Consider the following 15813-nt stretch of genomic DNA (forward strand, 5'->3'; position numbering starts at 1 on the left):
TTGTTATTGTTTTTTCATGTTTTTATTTATTGTATTTCTATGAAGAATAATCATAATCACAAAGAATTTAATGCAAACAAGCGTTCAATGCGAGATATTACGTTTACTTTAACAGTTTGAAATATGAACAAACCAAATGTCCAATTCCGTTTTTATATACAGGAAAATTAGACATACAAAGATGTATTAATTATTATAACCTTCACATATGTTACATAAGGGATGGGGGGCCAATCTGGAAAACAAAAGAGATGCTGAGGCCAAAAAAATTCATACTTTCTATTCACAGAAATATTACTCTGATCAGTTGTTTAGTATAAGATTTTACTGTATATATTAAATGACCAGCTGGCAAATATTACAATGGCTGGGATCATCCTTTCACCTACTAGCAACACTTCTCTCCTTCCTCTACCAATAGCACCCTTACCCCTCAGCCCTGTTCCGTTACCCCTCAGCCCTGTTCCCATAGTAGATGCATTTAAAATGTATATCACTGCACTAACAACATTGAGTGGCAAAATTCACTTCTAAACATCAAATGCCCTTTCCATACATTACTGTCTGATGGTGTTAGGTTTAACATGTGGCATAATACTTCCCAGGCCATTATATTGCTTCAAGTACATGTTTTGACCTCTTCACACTGTACATGCATGTGCAATACACATCCTACGAAAAAAGTCAACACAACTTAATGAAATGCTTTCGCCTTGGAAAATCGCTACATAAAAGGAAGATGAGAAGAATACAAAAGATTTTGTGCAATAAATCAACTCTCTAATAATCTAATCGCAGAATTTAAGTGCATAAAGGTCCTTTGGATATATTCCGACATTTGCCAGTATCAACTCGAGACCATATGGCATACATACTACACACAAAATGGTTTACATGCAGTGATGAGCCAGGAACTTTGCAAAAATTGCGGTATAGGCTCCAGTTTGTGTATGCTACAGTGTGTTAGGATAATAGTTATTGTCACCGAGGTAGAAAAGAAATCACAGATATTCCGCGAATTCGCGGAAAAAGCTCATGCCTGTACATGTCATGAATACTTTACAGCCCTTGACTATTCAAACACAGTTATCTTTCTGTCATGCCATTTGGGAAGGTTTACTGATATGTTATGTGAATCACAAGATGATTTGCGACTCCACAAGAGTCATGTTTATCATAGGCTTTCCTGCCTGGAATTGAAATTAGACAACCAAATTAACCAGAATCCTGGTTTCAATATAAACAATACAGAATTTATTTAAAGTTAGACCTTTCATAGAAAAGTAACCGTATTCATTCCAAAAAAAAACTAAATGAAAATTTCAACCAAAGATTGTTAAGGTGCATACCTACTAAAATTTGAATAATATAAATGAAAAAAAATTACTTCGAGTGCAAACTGTTTAATATATCAAATTGAATTTGTGAAGAAATTGGAATTGACTGAATGGAACCTTTCAATTCGAAAATGGGGAATTGGAAAAAGTGAAATTTTTAACTACACAGGTAATATCTTAATAATTACTCCACTCTTGTTGAGTTTAATATACCTTTAAATTTTGAAGAAAAACAAACATGTTAAAATAAAAATAAATATAACTATATAAAGAAATGACCAAGAAAATGAAGGGAGGAATAGTTCTCATTTTTTTTTTTAAATTTAACTGGAGAATATATATTAAAAGGGTACAATCTGAGATGTACCATGCAAATTGGTGAGCACACACAATACAGTGATTTGAAAATTTGACTTTTCTGATGAAGTTTAAGAAACCTATTAAATTGATGTAAACTAGCTAACTAATAAAACAAACATGATGGCTTGCCTTGTCTCTGAATTAGTATATTCAATTTAAGTTTTCAGATTTTTAGCAATATCAGGAAATTTAATCTGTTCCCTTTTCTGTGGACACCAATATTTTTACTATAACATTCAAAATTTGCTCAAATATGCAATAGTACGAAATGTACAAAATAATGTGGTCGCAACAAAAATTTAATAAACTATACAACACCTTCTAGAGAATTCCCCCAGACTTAATGGGTCAGTCTATTTCCCTAAACCAACAGGGACTCTTAGAAGCTTAAAACTGGCAAAATTGAAAAAGTTCTGAAATTTAACAAATTTATGTTACAAATAGGGCTGAAACTTTCCTCTGGAAGTACAGAGTCATCAGGCAGGTATGATTTGAAAGTCACGTCAATGTTCCATTGTTATCACTGAATAGAGAACTTAATGAGATAACAATGTTAGGTAGCAGCAATAAAACTTGACCTGTCTATGGTCACATATTCTTAAAAAAAAAGGATCGAGGCTCGGCTAATCCTTGAAACGAACAGCATTCTACAGACTTTATCAGGATCCTAAAATTTTTGGTAAGGCAACCAAATAGAGATTGGTGGTACCAATAGATACAATGAAACATACCATCATTGGGGGGGGGGGGGGGTCTTGTTCTTACTGACTAGAGAAAAAACCCACTATTTTTCTCCATCTGGAAATGGACATTCCAAATTGGCCAGCTAAATGCAGTGCAAAGCTAACACTGCTATTTGAATAACGATTTGATAAGAAGTGTCAGTTGCCATTGAGCCATGCTTGCTAACTTCTCCAAACTCCATACGCCCCCCCTCCCCCTAACATGATTGTGTGGCTATGTTGTGCCATGAAACTGCTTTCCCACAACAATCATTATTCCTACAAATTTTGGAAATAAACAAAAAAACCTTTGTTTTGTTCAAATAATTTTCCTCATTAAATTCAAAATTCCATCAAATCGGAAATGGAAATAACTTAATTTGAAAGCAGCAAGATGCAAGCAATGGCCAGTTTCCAATCGTTTACAAATTAAGATTCCTGTTTATTTAATCGAATCTGGATTGCCACTGATCCGCTGAAGAAAGCCTACCTCAGTTTTTTTATTACATCAGGTAAACACTTTTACCTAGCCAATAAAACAACAATTCCGATCAATGTTAAAATAAATTCTGTCACTCAGACAATTTTTCCAACTAAAGTATGAACCGCATTGCTAAAGGCAAATTGTAAATACTCAAGACATTTCACTTTCCATTTTCCTTTGTTGAAACAACTCTCGGATTCTCACGCTGCACTTGATGAGGGACTTTATTATCAAATCATGAGAAATATTCAGAAATTTATTTATGAAGCATAATCAATACAACTTAGCTGTTTTGATATTAGTAGCCCAATAATTTATATCTTTACATGGAGATAAGAGATGTCTATTTATCAAAGCTCTAATATACTTTACACAGTAGCTTATTGCATAGTACATTAGATTCAATCGACGTTATTATGTAGATGAACATCGCACTTTGCTGTCTCAACAGATGAGGTCTGCTTTCGATGTTAGTTTATGCTGAGGTGGGAATACATTTAAACCGAGGACCTGAGATTTACACAAGAGTGACTCTTCCAGAATGATCAATTCTTAGCCGGCCATTCTTCCAATTCCAGTCGAAGAGCGTTTGCTCGTTCTCTCATCGCAGCTTCTGCTTTCTCCAACTTCAGCGCCTTCACCAGCAGTCTGTGATTGTCCGAGCTAATCAGCGATTGGTTGTTACTCTCTGAAAGATTACAGAGTGCGATAACTTAAAATCAGAAAACAAAAATAATAATATTTCTCCTAAAGAGAAAGAAATAAAAAACTATTGAAATCTGCTCTCAGGAATAATGAATCTCTTTTTAGTTACAGACATGGCAGTCTAGTTTATCTGTAAACTTTCTTACACTTTTATAAGATGACTTCTACTGCATCTGAGTTACTATTGGACATTAACAAGATAATTTGGATTGGGTGTTCACAAGTCTTGTATTATATTGTATTGTAACGTTACTTCTTGTAGTTTACAGTAATGTGACTTGGAAAGATAATATGTAATTAATGTAATGAATTAATGGAAATATTTATTTAAAGATAATGTAATTTATGTAACAGAAAATACAACATGTAAAGATCTACTATATACACAAATGGAATACAAATAAAGGAAGCTTCTGACTAAACATGGTAACCACAAGAAGCTTCTGAAACCAAACCAAACGAAAAGGAACCACAAACACATTGATAATAGCATCATTGATTAACTCACCTTTTAGTTTAGTCTTCAAGCTCTCTGCTAATCCCAGAGCTTCAGATCTTAACGAGCTGTATTTGACGATGCCTGTGAATTAAATTAATGGAAGTCATATTATTCTGCCAAAATACTAACGATGGTTGGCACTAACCAATCAGGGCTTTAGCCAGGAAAAAGGGCTTGAGCCAGAAAATGGGCTTGAGCCAGAAAAAGGGCTTGAGCCAGAAAAAGGAAGCAGAGATGAGGCGTGCCCAACCTTTGGCAAAATTTTGACAATGGTCGAGCCCTCTTGGCTTGTTTCCAACTGGGTTCATTTTTGACTCATGAATGTAAGTGACCACCCATTCTTTACATAAGCTAGCAAGTATTTCTTGCCCCATACACGCGATGGGGTGGTTACTTAACTCTATCACATGGGAGGACATCACCAACTTGCTAACCTACAAACTTACACCAAACCTGCCATCGCTGACACATGTTAACATGTTAAATCACATCAAACTGACCGATCATGGATTACATCAATACTGTTGACCAGCCAACCACACATCGCCTGACTGATCACGAACCGACCCGACTCAACTATTTGGGAACGTTTTGGGATGCGGTAAAAATAAAGCTGTCAGAGAGGCTGGCCAAACTCACCCAGACAATCGCAGATAGCTGGAATGAGAGTGCCTACAATCTTTCCAAGCACCTCAACACTGCCCTCTACGTTCAGCCGTTGGACGAAGAGGTTGAGGGATTTCACGATTTCCACTCTGACTTTGAAGGTAGTGGTTGAAAGACACTTACAGAGGAGAGTGCAAAGCTCTTCTTGGTAGGTTTCTGAAAATTACAGACGAAAACAAATAAACTGAGAGCGTGGTGGCCAATTGGCTTAGGTGTCAGACTCGTGATCCAAGGATTGCTGGTTCGATTCCTGCCTAGTTCATTACATTGTGTTCTTGGGCAAGATGCTTTATCTCACTTGCCTCTCTCAACCCAGGGGTTAAATGGGGGGTACCTGTGAGGTAACTTGTCATTGGGCGCAGTATATAACTGCTGCCGACTAGAGGGATTGTCTCTGGGACAGAATATCATTGACCAGGGGTAATATAACGTCTGTAAAGAGCTTTGAGACCTATCGCTGGTATAAAGCGCTACATAAAAAAAAGCAAAAAAGCAATAAAAGCAACAGCAAACTAGATTCTTATAAACATAACCGGAAAATTAAATGCCAAATAATGGAGGTAGAGTAAAGCGCTTCCTGAATTGGACAAGCACATATATACAAACACACATATAAACTGTACATACACACATTCATACAAACCACCATAAATACAAAGCACCAATACAAGAAAGCACACAATCTTTTATGGGGGTTAACAAAGCACCTGCACTCTAAAGAAAAAGAAAAAATAAGGATACCAAAATCCCTAAAAAGGTGCAAAACAGACGATTAAAGGAAGGTCTTTGAAAGGTCAAATATAGATCAAACATTTGGAGAATGACAGTAACCGTAATGAATTATGATGCAGTCCCTAATTAGATGCAGACCAAACCTCACAGGTGGATTAAATTCTTTTTGGGAAAAGACTCTCTGTCGACCTTTCTCTCATTCTCTCTGCAAAGGAATTGTTTTATTAAATAATATTTAATACATTACCTACGCCCTTCCAGCAGACTCTTTCCTGCAAGAATCTTTCTTACCTTGTGTTGCTTTCTCAGTGGGCCAGGCTTTTCCAAGGCTCTCAAAGGCACATTCCAAAAGCTTTTGTCTGGAATCTTTCTTGGTCTTGCTGTCACCATCTTCATCATCGGATGCAGATTTTTCAGATCCCTGCAGAAGATACAGAAATATGAAATGGTTTATAAAATTGCTTCCACGGTTTGGAAGGAGTTGTATTCATTCCCTGATTGGCTTCTTAACACTATATCAAGCCAGACTGTGGTCTGACATAATTTGCCTATTCTAAGGCACTATTATTCAGTAACAAATTTCACTATTTCATATCAATAAAATATATTAAAAAATCCAATTTACTTATTTATTAGGCAATTTGGCAACAAAGTCATATTGATCATGTGCAGCATACAGATGTCAAAGGTTCAGGGATGAGCCTGAGGTAAAACAAATATCATGGAAATTTGCAAAAATTGCGGTATAGGCTCTAGTTTGCGTATGCTACAGTGTGTTAGGATAACAGTTTTTGTCCCCGAGGTAGAAAAGAAAACACAGATATTCCGCGAATTCGCGTAAAAAGCTCAGGCCTGAAGGTTATGACTGCCTTTTGATTCCTTTTCAAAGAAACAACCCCCCTCTGCCCCCACCCCAAAAAAAGTGGAAAAAAAGAAACCAGTTTACCTTCTGGATAATTGGAAGAGCTATCTCCCAGACTTGTTGGAATTTGTCCACCTGGTAGGCTTCCACAATACATGAAAGACAGTTCATGGCCTCCTTCTTGTACAGTATTTTCTCCTTCTTGGATTCTCGGATAAGACTGTTGACGATCAACTCCAGAGACGGTTGGTTCGATCCTTCTTCCGGATCGACTTGAATCGATAATCTGAGAGGTGTTAGAAAACGAAGGACGTCATGAGAACGAGGGTATGGTAGTAGTACAACACTGTGTGGATATTAAAATCTCACTATGTATTCCAATATGAATATGGCAAAACCGATACATGAAGCATATTTCTGCAAAAATCTTTGTAATATTTGCAGATAACTTTAAAAGAGACAGAACTGGCAAAGGAAAAAAAAAGGTTAAAAACTGAATCAGGAAATACTTTTATAGAAGACAACACTTTCGCAAGGTAATACTGTATAATGGTCATAAGATACAAACTCAGCCAGCATCACCTGAGCTATGTGAGAGAGATAACTGTCATGAACTCCTCTTCCCCTCCCCACCCTCCAGCCAGGAGATACAAACCCAGCCATCATCACCTGAGCTATGTGAGAGAGATAACTGTCATGAACTCCTCTTCCCCTCCCCACCCTCCAGCCAGGAGATACAAACCCAGCCATCATCACCTGATCTATGTGATAGAGATAACTGTCATGAACTCCTCTTCCCCTCCCCACCCTCCAGCCAGGAGATACAAACCCAGCCATCATCACCTGAGCTATGTGAGAGAGATAACTGTCATGAACTCCTCTTCCCCTCCCCACCCTCCAGCCAGGAGATACAAACCCAGCCATCATCACCTGATCTATGTGATAGAGATAACTGTCATGAACTGCCCCTCCTCACCCACCCTCCAGCCAGGAGATACAAACCCAGCCATCATCACCTGATCTATGTGATAGAGATAACTGTCATGAACTCCTCTTCCCCTCCCCAACCTCCAGCCAGGAGATACAAACCCAGCCATCATCACCTGATCTTTGTTATAGAGATAACTGCCATGAACTCCCCCTCCCCTCCCCTCCCCTTCCCCTCCTCACCCCACCCTCCTGGCAGGAGATACAAACCCAACCATCTTTATTGATCTATGTGATAGAGATAACTGTCACACAACTACCCCCTCCTCACCCCACACTTCCAGTCAGCTTTCACACACAAGACTGAAGACTTCAATCATGTCTACATATGACATCATCGATGCCACATGCCCTGAAAACATTCTTTCATTTTGCTGTAGATTTTGCAATATTTATTTTCTATAATGGAGATGGGTTTTGCTCATTTATGAAAACTAAAATATTGAGCCTCTCAAAGTAACGACAGTATTGGTTTTAATGTCAAAACTGTTCAACATTCTACCATGAAGATATGAATAGACAAATGGAGAGGAAGTCAAAGATTTCAGATCCTGGTGGCGCTATGACATCAAAGAATTACATAACGACAGCTCTCAGACATTACTTTTAAAATACAATTGTAATCTCTCAAACAGAGCAAGACTTCTTTCTTAGTTGTTTGAGGGAGTTGTTCTTCAGTAAGATATCTCTCATACAAGCTACAGATGACGATTTGGTTTGTGCCTGTTTTTAACGAAACATCAAATTGTACCAACCTGCACGATATACAGACTGTGGTCATAGCTCTGAGTAATTCTACCTTCCCATCGTAGGTCCTTCCGTTGAGACCCTCCAATAAGACCCCAAGGACACTCCCTAGATGGGGAGCTTGTAGATTGGACTTTAACTTGCTGGCAATGGCCTTTAGCGCCCTCGCTGCCTGGGCCTTCCTGCTCCACGACTGGTGATTTAACGATTCTTCACACAACGATACAATTTCCTTCAAGTAGAGTTTAATGCCACTTTCAGTACCTGAGTTGGAGAGAGCAGTGTAAACAAAATATATATATATATATATATATATATATCATTAAATTCATTAATAGTTTGCAATAATTAATCAAGGGGGCATTTTGAATGTATATACAAATATATATGTGTATATTTAATATCGTAATGATTTGGAAAATCCAGAACAGTGAAAAAACTTCCAGCCTCCACCGGGATTCGAACCATGGGCCTCCCCCTTTGTACGCGGACACCCTAACCACTAGGCTATGGGCGCTGATTGTATGTCCAGACAGATATCATATCCAGATGCAGACTAGTAAAGAAACTATCAATAAATCATCCACAGACCTATCCACAACACAACTTTTGGAGGAATTCATGACAAATTCATCACAGAAAGTGGACAAGGATATTGTAGCATTTGCTTTCTGGTTATTCGCCTCCATGTTTGGTGGAGGGGTACGTTGGAGGTGAGGAAGTGGGGGAAAGATTTGGGGAGGGGGAGGGGGAGGAGGAGTTACCTGGCGTTGAATCCAGCCATACATCCTCCCAGACGGATTCTTTCCCTTCATCTGCTTTGCTGGCATCTTTGACTTCCTCATGCATGGCTAGGAACGCTAGCGGCATAGCTATAGCAGCGTGTCGTTTTAACACATCGTGGTTGTATGTGGACATGGCATGGATGGCATTGCCGCAAGCTAGGTGAAGAGAGGAATCTGTGAAAAGAGAGAAAAACATTGTAAAATAATACAATACATATCATAATATATAATAATACATATCATAATATATAAAAAATACATATCATAATATATAGCAATATATATCATACTATATTACAATACATCATCATATGTAACAATAAACATCATTATATAACAATACATATCATAATATATAACAATACATACCATACTATATAACAATACATATCATAATATAACAATACATATCATAATATATAACAATACATATCATACTATATAGCAATACAAATCATAATATCTAACAATAAATATCATAATATATAACAATACATATCATAAGATATAACAATACATACCATAATATATGTTGTAACATACAGCATCATATATATCACAATATATTTCATCTTAAATACAATATTTATCAAACATTAAACATCTTACCGTCTTTTTCCATATACCAGGAATGCAATCTCTTCAAGAGTTTCTCTACGCTGGAGTCTTTCGCCGTCTAAAACAGAAAACACAGAAAATATTAAACAAGAATGGAAAAAAACGCAAAACGGAAACACACATTTAATTGCAGAGATATCCTAGAATAGCACCATCACTTTGATCGCTCTATAAACCATCTAAGCATGGTTTTCAAGACATGTTAGACTTCTTTCATCCACACCAGAAGTACTGGTACGAATAGTAAAGACAAGTTTATTACAAAAGTTACTCTAACACAAAATTTTGCCGATTTATTAGCTTTCATCAGGAACATAAAATTTCAGAAAAATGAAGTGAAAAAAAAAGAAGAAAAGAATTAAAATACACACTACTGGATTATTTGACAATATCAGACTAAATTTCTCTAGAAAACACCTACCTTGACAAGGTGGCCTATGGCTGTGGCATTGAGTTTTCTCACAGCTGAGCTTTTATCGTTCAGACCAGACAAAAGGGATCCCAGAATCTTCCCTGTAGATAAAAAAAATATTAAAAAATGGTAAAACAGAAATATTCAATGTTACTTCTCAGTCATTGAGTAGTCTTTATATACTGCTTTCTTGACATTAAAAGACTTTTACTTGCAATCAACAAATTCCTTATCACTTTCTAAAAATGGAAACAAATTTTTTTTTTATTTAAATTTATTTATATTTAACGACTACAATAGCTCTGATTCTCTGTCAAATCACAACAATTTTCAAATATCAAATATGGCAGGTAGGCATTGAATACAAACAGAAATGCTAGAAACAATATATATTTCCTATTTAAGTAAGAAGTGTTTGCTTCCTCTGGGGTATTCATTCAATGCACTGCCTTCCTTCCTTCCAGATATACATACCAGCAAAGGGTTCCAAATCTAGTGGACATTGCTGAACTATCATAATCACCAAATTAGCACAGCCAGCCTGAAAGACAAAATGAAATGATCTCCTTGTCAACAAAACTGATATTTGTAAACAAGTCTCTTCATAAAACATAAAAACCAAAATTCATTTGATGAATCTTGTAAAAGTAACAGTGACTTAATTAGGGGTCATTCTTACTGGTAACAAAAAGCATTGGGCTTAAATATGAAAAAAACATCTCCAACCATAGCTTATGGAAAACCTTCCAGCTTTCCAGAATTATATACCTCAAACTTAACTTTCTATAAGACTACCCAGTGACCTCCCCATCACAAATATCAGGACCTACAAAACAATTTTTAATTATGTCAACACTAGAAAGAGATAAGAATAACAATGTTCTTGGGAATGTGATGTTGCCATTACACACAGGACAAATGCCAAGGATACTATGACAAAATAAACTAGATACAGCATCTGGACAAGAGTGGAAACTACTGCTTTCCCAGGCAGAGCTAAGGCCTTATAAATAAATATAATAAATACCATATATTAAAGTGCTGTTATCATGAAATAAAACATGCTCAAGAGCACTGTACAAAAAAACCAATACCTGGAATATAAAATTATCAAACTTAAGAAAACCTAATAGTAATAACAACATCAATAAAGTAAAAAATGATATAAGACAGGGTTATAAACCACAATAAAGAACATAAAAATATACATAAAAATATTTATAAAAAAGGGCACAGTAATGTGAATGAAACAACGAGGCCTACCTTGGTTCCAACTCCGATCCCACTCTTGATCAGATCGTTAAGCCTAGGTACCAGCTCTGTCAGTACTTCCACATCAACATATTGCACACACTGAAATAGAGGAAGAGAAAACATTACTCAGAGTGGAGTCTCTTGAAGGCTCGTCAGTCAGAGCGGCTGGACTACTAAGTTTAGCCTTCAAACATACTGTATAAGCTCCTAAATAGTGAGACAAACCTCTGCCTCTGATAATGCAAGAATGAAATGTCAGGCTTTGTAAACTTGCAAGGCATAATGTCCTAAAGAAACTAGGGGAATATTTCATCTTGATTGATTTTGTGGACAAAGCAATGATGACAGTTTTTCAAGAGCAAATCTGTTTCGATGGGCAGTAAATTTTGCAAAGTCAGCACAAATTCTTAACATATCACTTTATTTGATATTAATGTCACAAACTGCATGCTATCTACATTCAAGAATACCTTGAATGACAAAAGAAATTAATATTAACTTCTTAATTGTTGACTTTGATTTTAAACTCCTTTGTCTTTCAAAGAGGACAGCAAAAGCATACTATTAGCTTCCACAAAACACACTTAACTCTTGTGTAACTAATCAAAATACTGTAAATGCTTTAAATACAGTTTATTGAATCAATGTCATCAGAGCTTTTGCAATTCACTAAAATACTTACAGTGTTGATCGTATCCATCATAGGGGAGGCCTTGGTGGCTGCTATCCTTACATTGTCAAGCTAAAAAATGAAATAATAAAACAAAGGAAATTAATACCACGCATGGTGTGATACTATAAGGTTCCAGGTTGACCTTCTACAGTATTTGAAGCATTGAATGTTTATCCAAAGGGATGCAATTCTCTGTCCTCTCAAAGATAGGTCAACTATCAACTTGGACGGTATCCAGTTACATACAAATCCATTGAAATGATTAAATATTATTGTAAAATGAATACATAAAACATCCCCTTACAACACAAGATGCAAAATATACACACATATATATATATATATGTATATATAAATGAATGAATATGAATGAATGAATGAATGGATGTATGAATGTAAGAATGTATGAATGTATGTATATATGAATAAATGGATAGATGTATGAATGAATGAAATGAATGTATGCGTGAATGAATGAAAGAATGAATAAACAAAAAGAAAGCAAGATAAACTAACCTTCTCCTGTGATTCTTGGCTGCTTGCCAAGTGCAGACTGAGGTAACTCATGACTTGTGGCTCCAGTCCACTGAATGATTCCAGCAGTGCTGTAATCAGAAGTGGTATGTGTGGTTTGATGTGAGAGCCAGCACTTTTACTGAGACTGACTAAAGTGGCCAGGCTGGAAAGTAACAGAAAGATCAAACATGACATTAGAGGGTATGACTTCCTAGCCTATCAATTACTGTATGGTATCCTGTAAAGCCTACTCCAGCCCATTCCTGTCCTCTACTCCCTGCACCAGAATCAACCCATGGATTAGCATCACATATAATGATGTTTAAGAGACATAAATCAATTATAAATCATCTCCCCACTAAGAGACTAAATAAAGAAATGAATTCCTACTTCTTTATGAATAAGGCTAACTCAACCAACAGCACAGCTGGGACAGGGGGTTCAAACTACTTTACCTCACAGACTGCACTTCTTTGACGGTACTTGGCAGGCCCTTTCGGAGCAAACATGGCAGCACTACATCCAGGGCTTGTCGGCCAACGTTGCCATAGTTAAGGTCGCACATCTTGATGGAAACCTGTCAACAAAATAGATAGTATTGAATTAGCCTCTGCTTTATCATGTAAATATTTTGCATATTTATTCCTGTGCCGGTATCTGCACTTTGGTAAGATGAACTTAATACCAGGTATGAGCCTGGGGTAAAAAAAAATCACGGAACTTTGCAAAAATTGCGGTATAGGCTCCAGTTTGCGTATGTTACAGTGTGTTAGGATAATAGTTTTTGTCCTTGAGGTAGAAAAGAAATCACTGATATTCCGCGAATTCTCGGAAAAAGCTCATGCCTGTAATATGCATGCATCGTGATAAGAAATGCAAAGCCCTTTCTTCAGTGTCTACAAAAACCTTTAAGACACTCATTTAAAACTTTGTCAATGATATAAAACCTTTCAACTTTATTGACCTTTGTGGCCAGGCTTCTTCCTTGAATATGAAAATTGTTAATGACAGATATATGTGATGTTGACTATTCCATCTGGATTTGTCGCTGAATGCTAGCCAACTTTCAGCATCACCTTTCGAACACATCATTTCATCCTAACCCAAGTTTCTGTTCTTGTTCTTTGTTTACCCTTTACATATTTTCTCGACGATTCTCACCAGTTCCTCTTATGGGGGATGTTACTTATTTCTTTCTTTTTTTAAATTCTTACCTTCTTGAGAGATTTACTGGCAGATTCGGCAGCTTTTCTTACAGATTCCTGACAACATCAAAAAGGAACAAGAAGAAAAAAATATGACAAACGCATAACCTACATTCCGATTTCTTAGGCTCAAAATAATAGGAGAGAACCATTTCACTAAATATTTAACTAAATTACATACGTCACAATCCATCCTCAAAAGATACGAATATCTTTTTTTTCTTATTCTGACCTCACATCTGACAGTAAGAGTGATTTATATTAGTTCAATAAAGATAACTGAACCATTTTATATCACAGAAAAGGGCATGGCGATGACCTTGCAGGTCACAGGGGAAGGTTTGCACACAATCCACAGACTGTAACACTAAAACTGGTAGCAAGACATTGAATGGGAAATAACAAATTCCAATAGTTCTAAACACTTAACACTGTCTGTCATCTGTTACCTTGAAATATCTCAAGTAGGGCCCTTTAAACATATTCAGTTTTTGTTGTCATTGCTATAAAGTTCTGTAGGCCACATTACTGGGGGGTTTTTGAAAACTTGGTGGGCTGCAAAAAAAATTGCTAACATGTCCTTTCAAACTATCCTGATGTTCTCAATCAACACTATCATCACACTGAATATTCAGTGATTGCATAGAGATAGACTAAACATTTGGTCTTTCTATGTGGCATGGTTCTAACAATGCTAACTGTATTTGGTGGCCTTCAAAGAGCTGTTTAAAAGTTTCCAACAACCGTCATGCCTTAAATCTGATATTCCATTCCTGGCCTGACATTCTGTAAGTATATCTCCCTGAATGGAAACAGATCTGTACTACTGAGATACGAGTCTCAAACAGATTCCAAAGTAACTACCTTGATATCATCCATGACTTTAAAGGTGTCCTCCCATAGTCTGGGAAGGTACTCCACCACGTCATCCATGTTCCTGCCCACGATGACGTCGGCCAAGGCTCGACAGCTGGACTCCCTACTCCTCCAGAGACTGCTGGTCATATTGGCCAGGAGGTCGTCCAGAATCTCCTTAAGGTATGTATCAACCTGACAACAAAGAAGAACACAAACCAAAAATCAAATCTGATTTCAAAACTGCTAAACTTTGCTTTAGAAAATGCTACCTTAGTGACTTTACATATCTTTACATTTACCTCAAAACTAAAAAATATTAATTTTGATCTGTAAACAGACCAATAAACATCAACATCTAATAGCATTGGTTGTAGTTTCCATATTAGGTGGCATTACACGTATTAGAAAGAATTATACCTATACCCTATTATCATTAAAGATCAATCACATGAAAAAGTCTTATAATAAACATTTTTTTCTTACCACATTTTTATTGTCCTTGACAAGTACGCTCCAGATGCTAGTCATGGACTGACGTACAGGTCCACTGGGGTCGTACTGGTACCGGTAGAGCCGGGGTACCAACTGGGGTAGGTGTGGGGCGAGGTGTTCCTTGGTGAGGACAGCTATGGAACCAAAACCAAATGCAGCACCCTATAAATGAAGAAAGAAAAAATTGAATCTTTGCATTTTATGTGATAAAATATCTTGTTGGGAAAGCACTCCACCCAAATTCTATGTTCATTTCTCCCACGAATTATGACAGATATTAAATGTCAGCATTGTCCAACGAATGCTACTTCCCAGGCAAATCTCACAACTCCAGTGTTTGAAGTGGCTGTTGGCTACAAAACCACACTGGACTGTTCAATATTTTTCTGTGAATAATTTTCTCATAATACTATAAGCACAAACATGAATGAAATTCTATCTGCATTTTATCACCAAGCAAAATCTCACAGATCCAGTTATCATACATATAATTTACAAGTTATATATATATATACACTGCTCATATTTATACAGAGATACAGAGAATTACATATAGATTTGTTTAAAAGACAAACAAAACTTCTCTGTACTTAGAACTTTTATTTTTCAGCTCCAGTCAAATAAGACTACTTGCTACAATAACCAAATTCAGTCATATGTAGAGGACGTCTAAACCAAAGAGCAAGCTAGTTAATCGAAACACAAGATGCTTACCTTTCTAGAGTTCCACAAGGCATTGTGATTGGCTAAATGCATGAACTTGTAAACTAAATCTGGTTGGTTCAAGTCACTGGCCAATGAGCACAGCTCTCTGTATGTCGTCAAGTTTCCTCTGCAAAGCAAACAAAAACCATAATAGTTGAAATAAATTTTTACATTTAATTTATTTTTTTCAACCA

The 15813-nt window shown here is 36.6% G+C and overlaps 1 protein-coding gene across 1 annotated transcript in view; it reads right to left on the reverse strand.

The window, feature by feature from the left end:
- The window catches only part of LOC139984094 (proteasome adapter and scaffold protein ECM29-like), a 47424-nt gene continuing 31611 nt past the window's right edge, over positions 1 to 15813 (reverse strand). The window contains exons 27-44 of the mRNA XM_071997803.1: positions 15629 to 15746; positions 14906 to 15076; positions 14429 to 14614; positions 13574 to 13621; positions 12815 to 12936; positions 12360 to 12522; positions 11853 to 11912; positions 11180 to 11269; positions 10391 to 10457; positions 9926 to 10017; positions 9496 to 9562; positions 8866 to 9060; positions 8110 to 8365; positions 6452 to 6653; positions 5797 to 5926; positions 4747 to 4929; positions 4117 to 4188; positions 1 to 3591 (exon numbers count right to left, since the gene is read on the reverse strand). Coding sequence (XP_071853904.1) covers positions 3449 to 3591; positions 4117 to 4188; positions 4747 to 4929; positions 5797 to 5926; positions 6452 to 6653; positions 8110 to 8365; positions 8866 to 9060; positions 9496 to 9562; positions 9926 to 10017; positions 10391 to 10457; positions 11180 to 11269; positions 11853 to 11912; positions 12360 to 12522; positions 12815 to 12936; positions 13574 to 13621; positions 14429 to 14614; positions 14906 to 15076; positions 15629 to 15746 — 2365 coding nt within the window. The 3' untranslated portion in view covers positions 1 to 3448. The remainder of the gene's footprint in view (positions 3592 to 4116; positions 4189 to 4746; positions 4930 to 5796; positions 5927 to 6451; positions 6654 to 8109; positions 8366 to 8865; positions 9061 to 9495; positions 9563 to 9925; positions 10018 to 10390; positions 10458 to 11179; positions 11270 to 11852; positions 11913 to 12359; positions 12523 to 12814; positions 12937 to 13573; positions 13622 to 14428; positions 14615 to 14905; positions 15077 to 15628; positions 15747 to 15813) is intronic.

The sequence above is a fragment of the Apostichopus japonicus genome, chromosome 2 (genome assembly GCF_037975245.1).
Source record: "Apostichopus japonicus isolate 1M-3 chromosome 2, ASM3797524v1, whole genome shotgun sequence".
NCBI lineage: Eukaryota > Metazoa > Echinodermata > Holothuroidea > Aspidochirotida > Stichopodidae > Apostichopus > Apostichopus japonicus.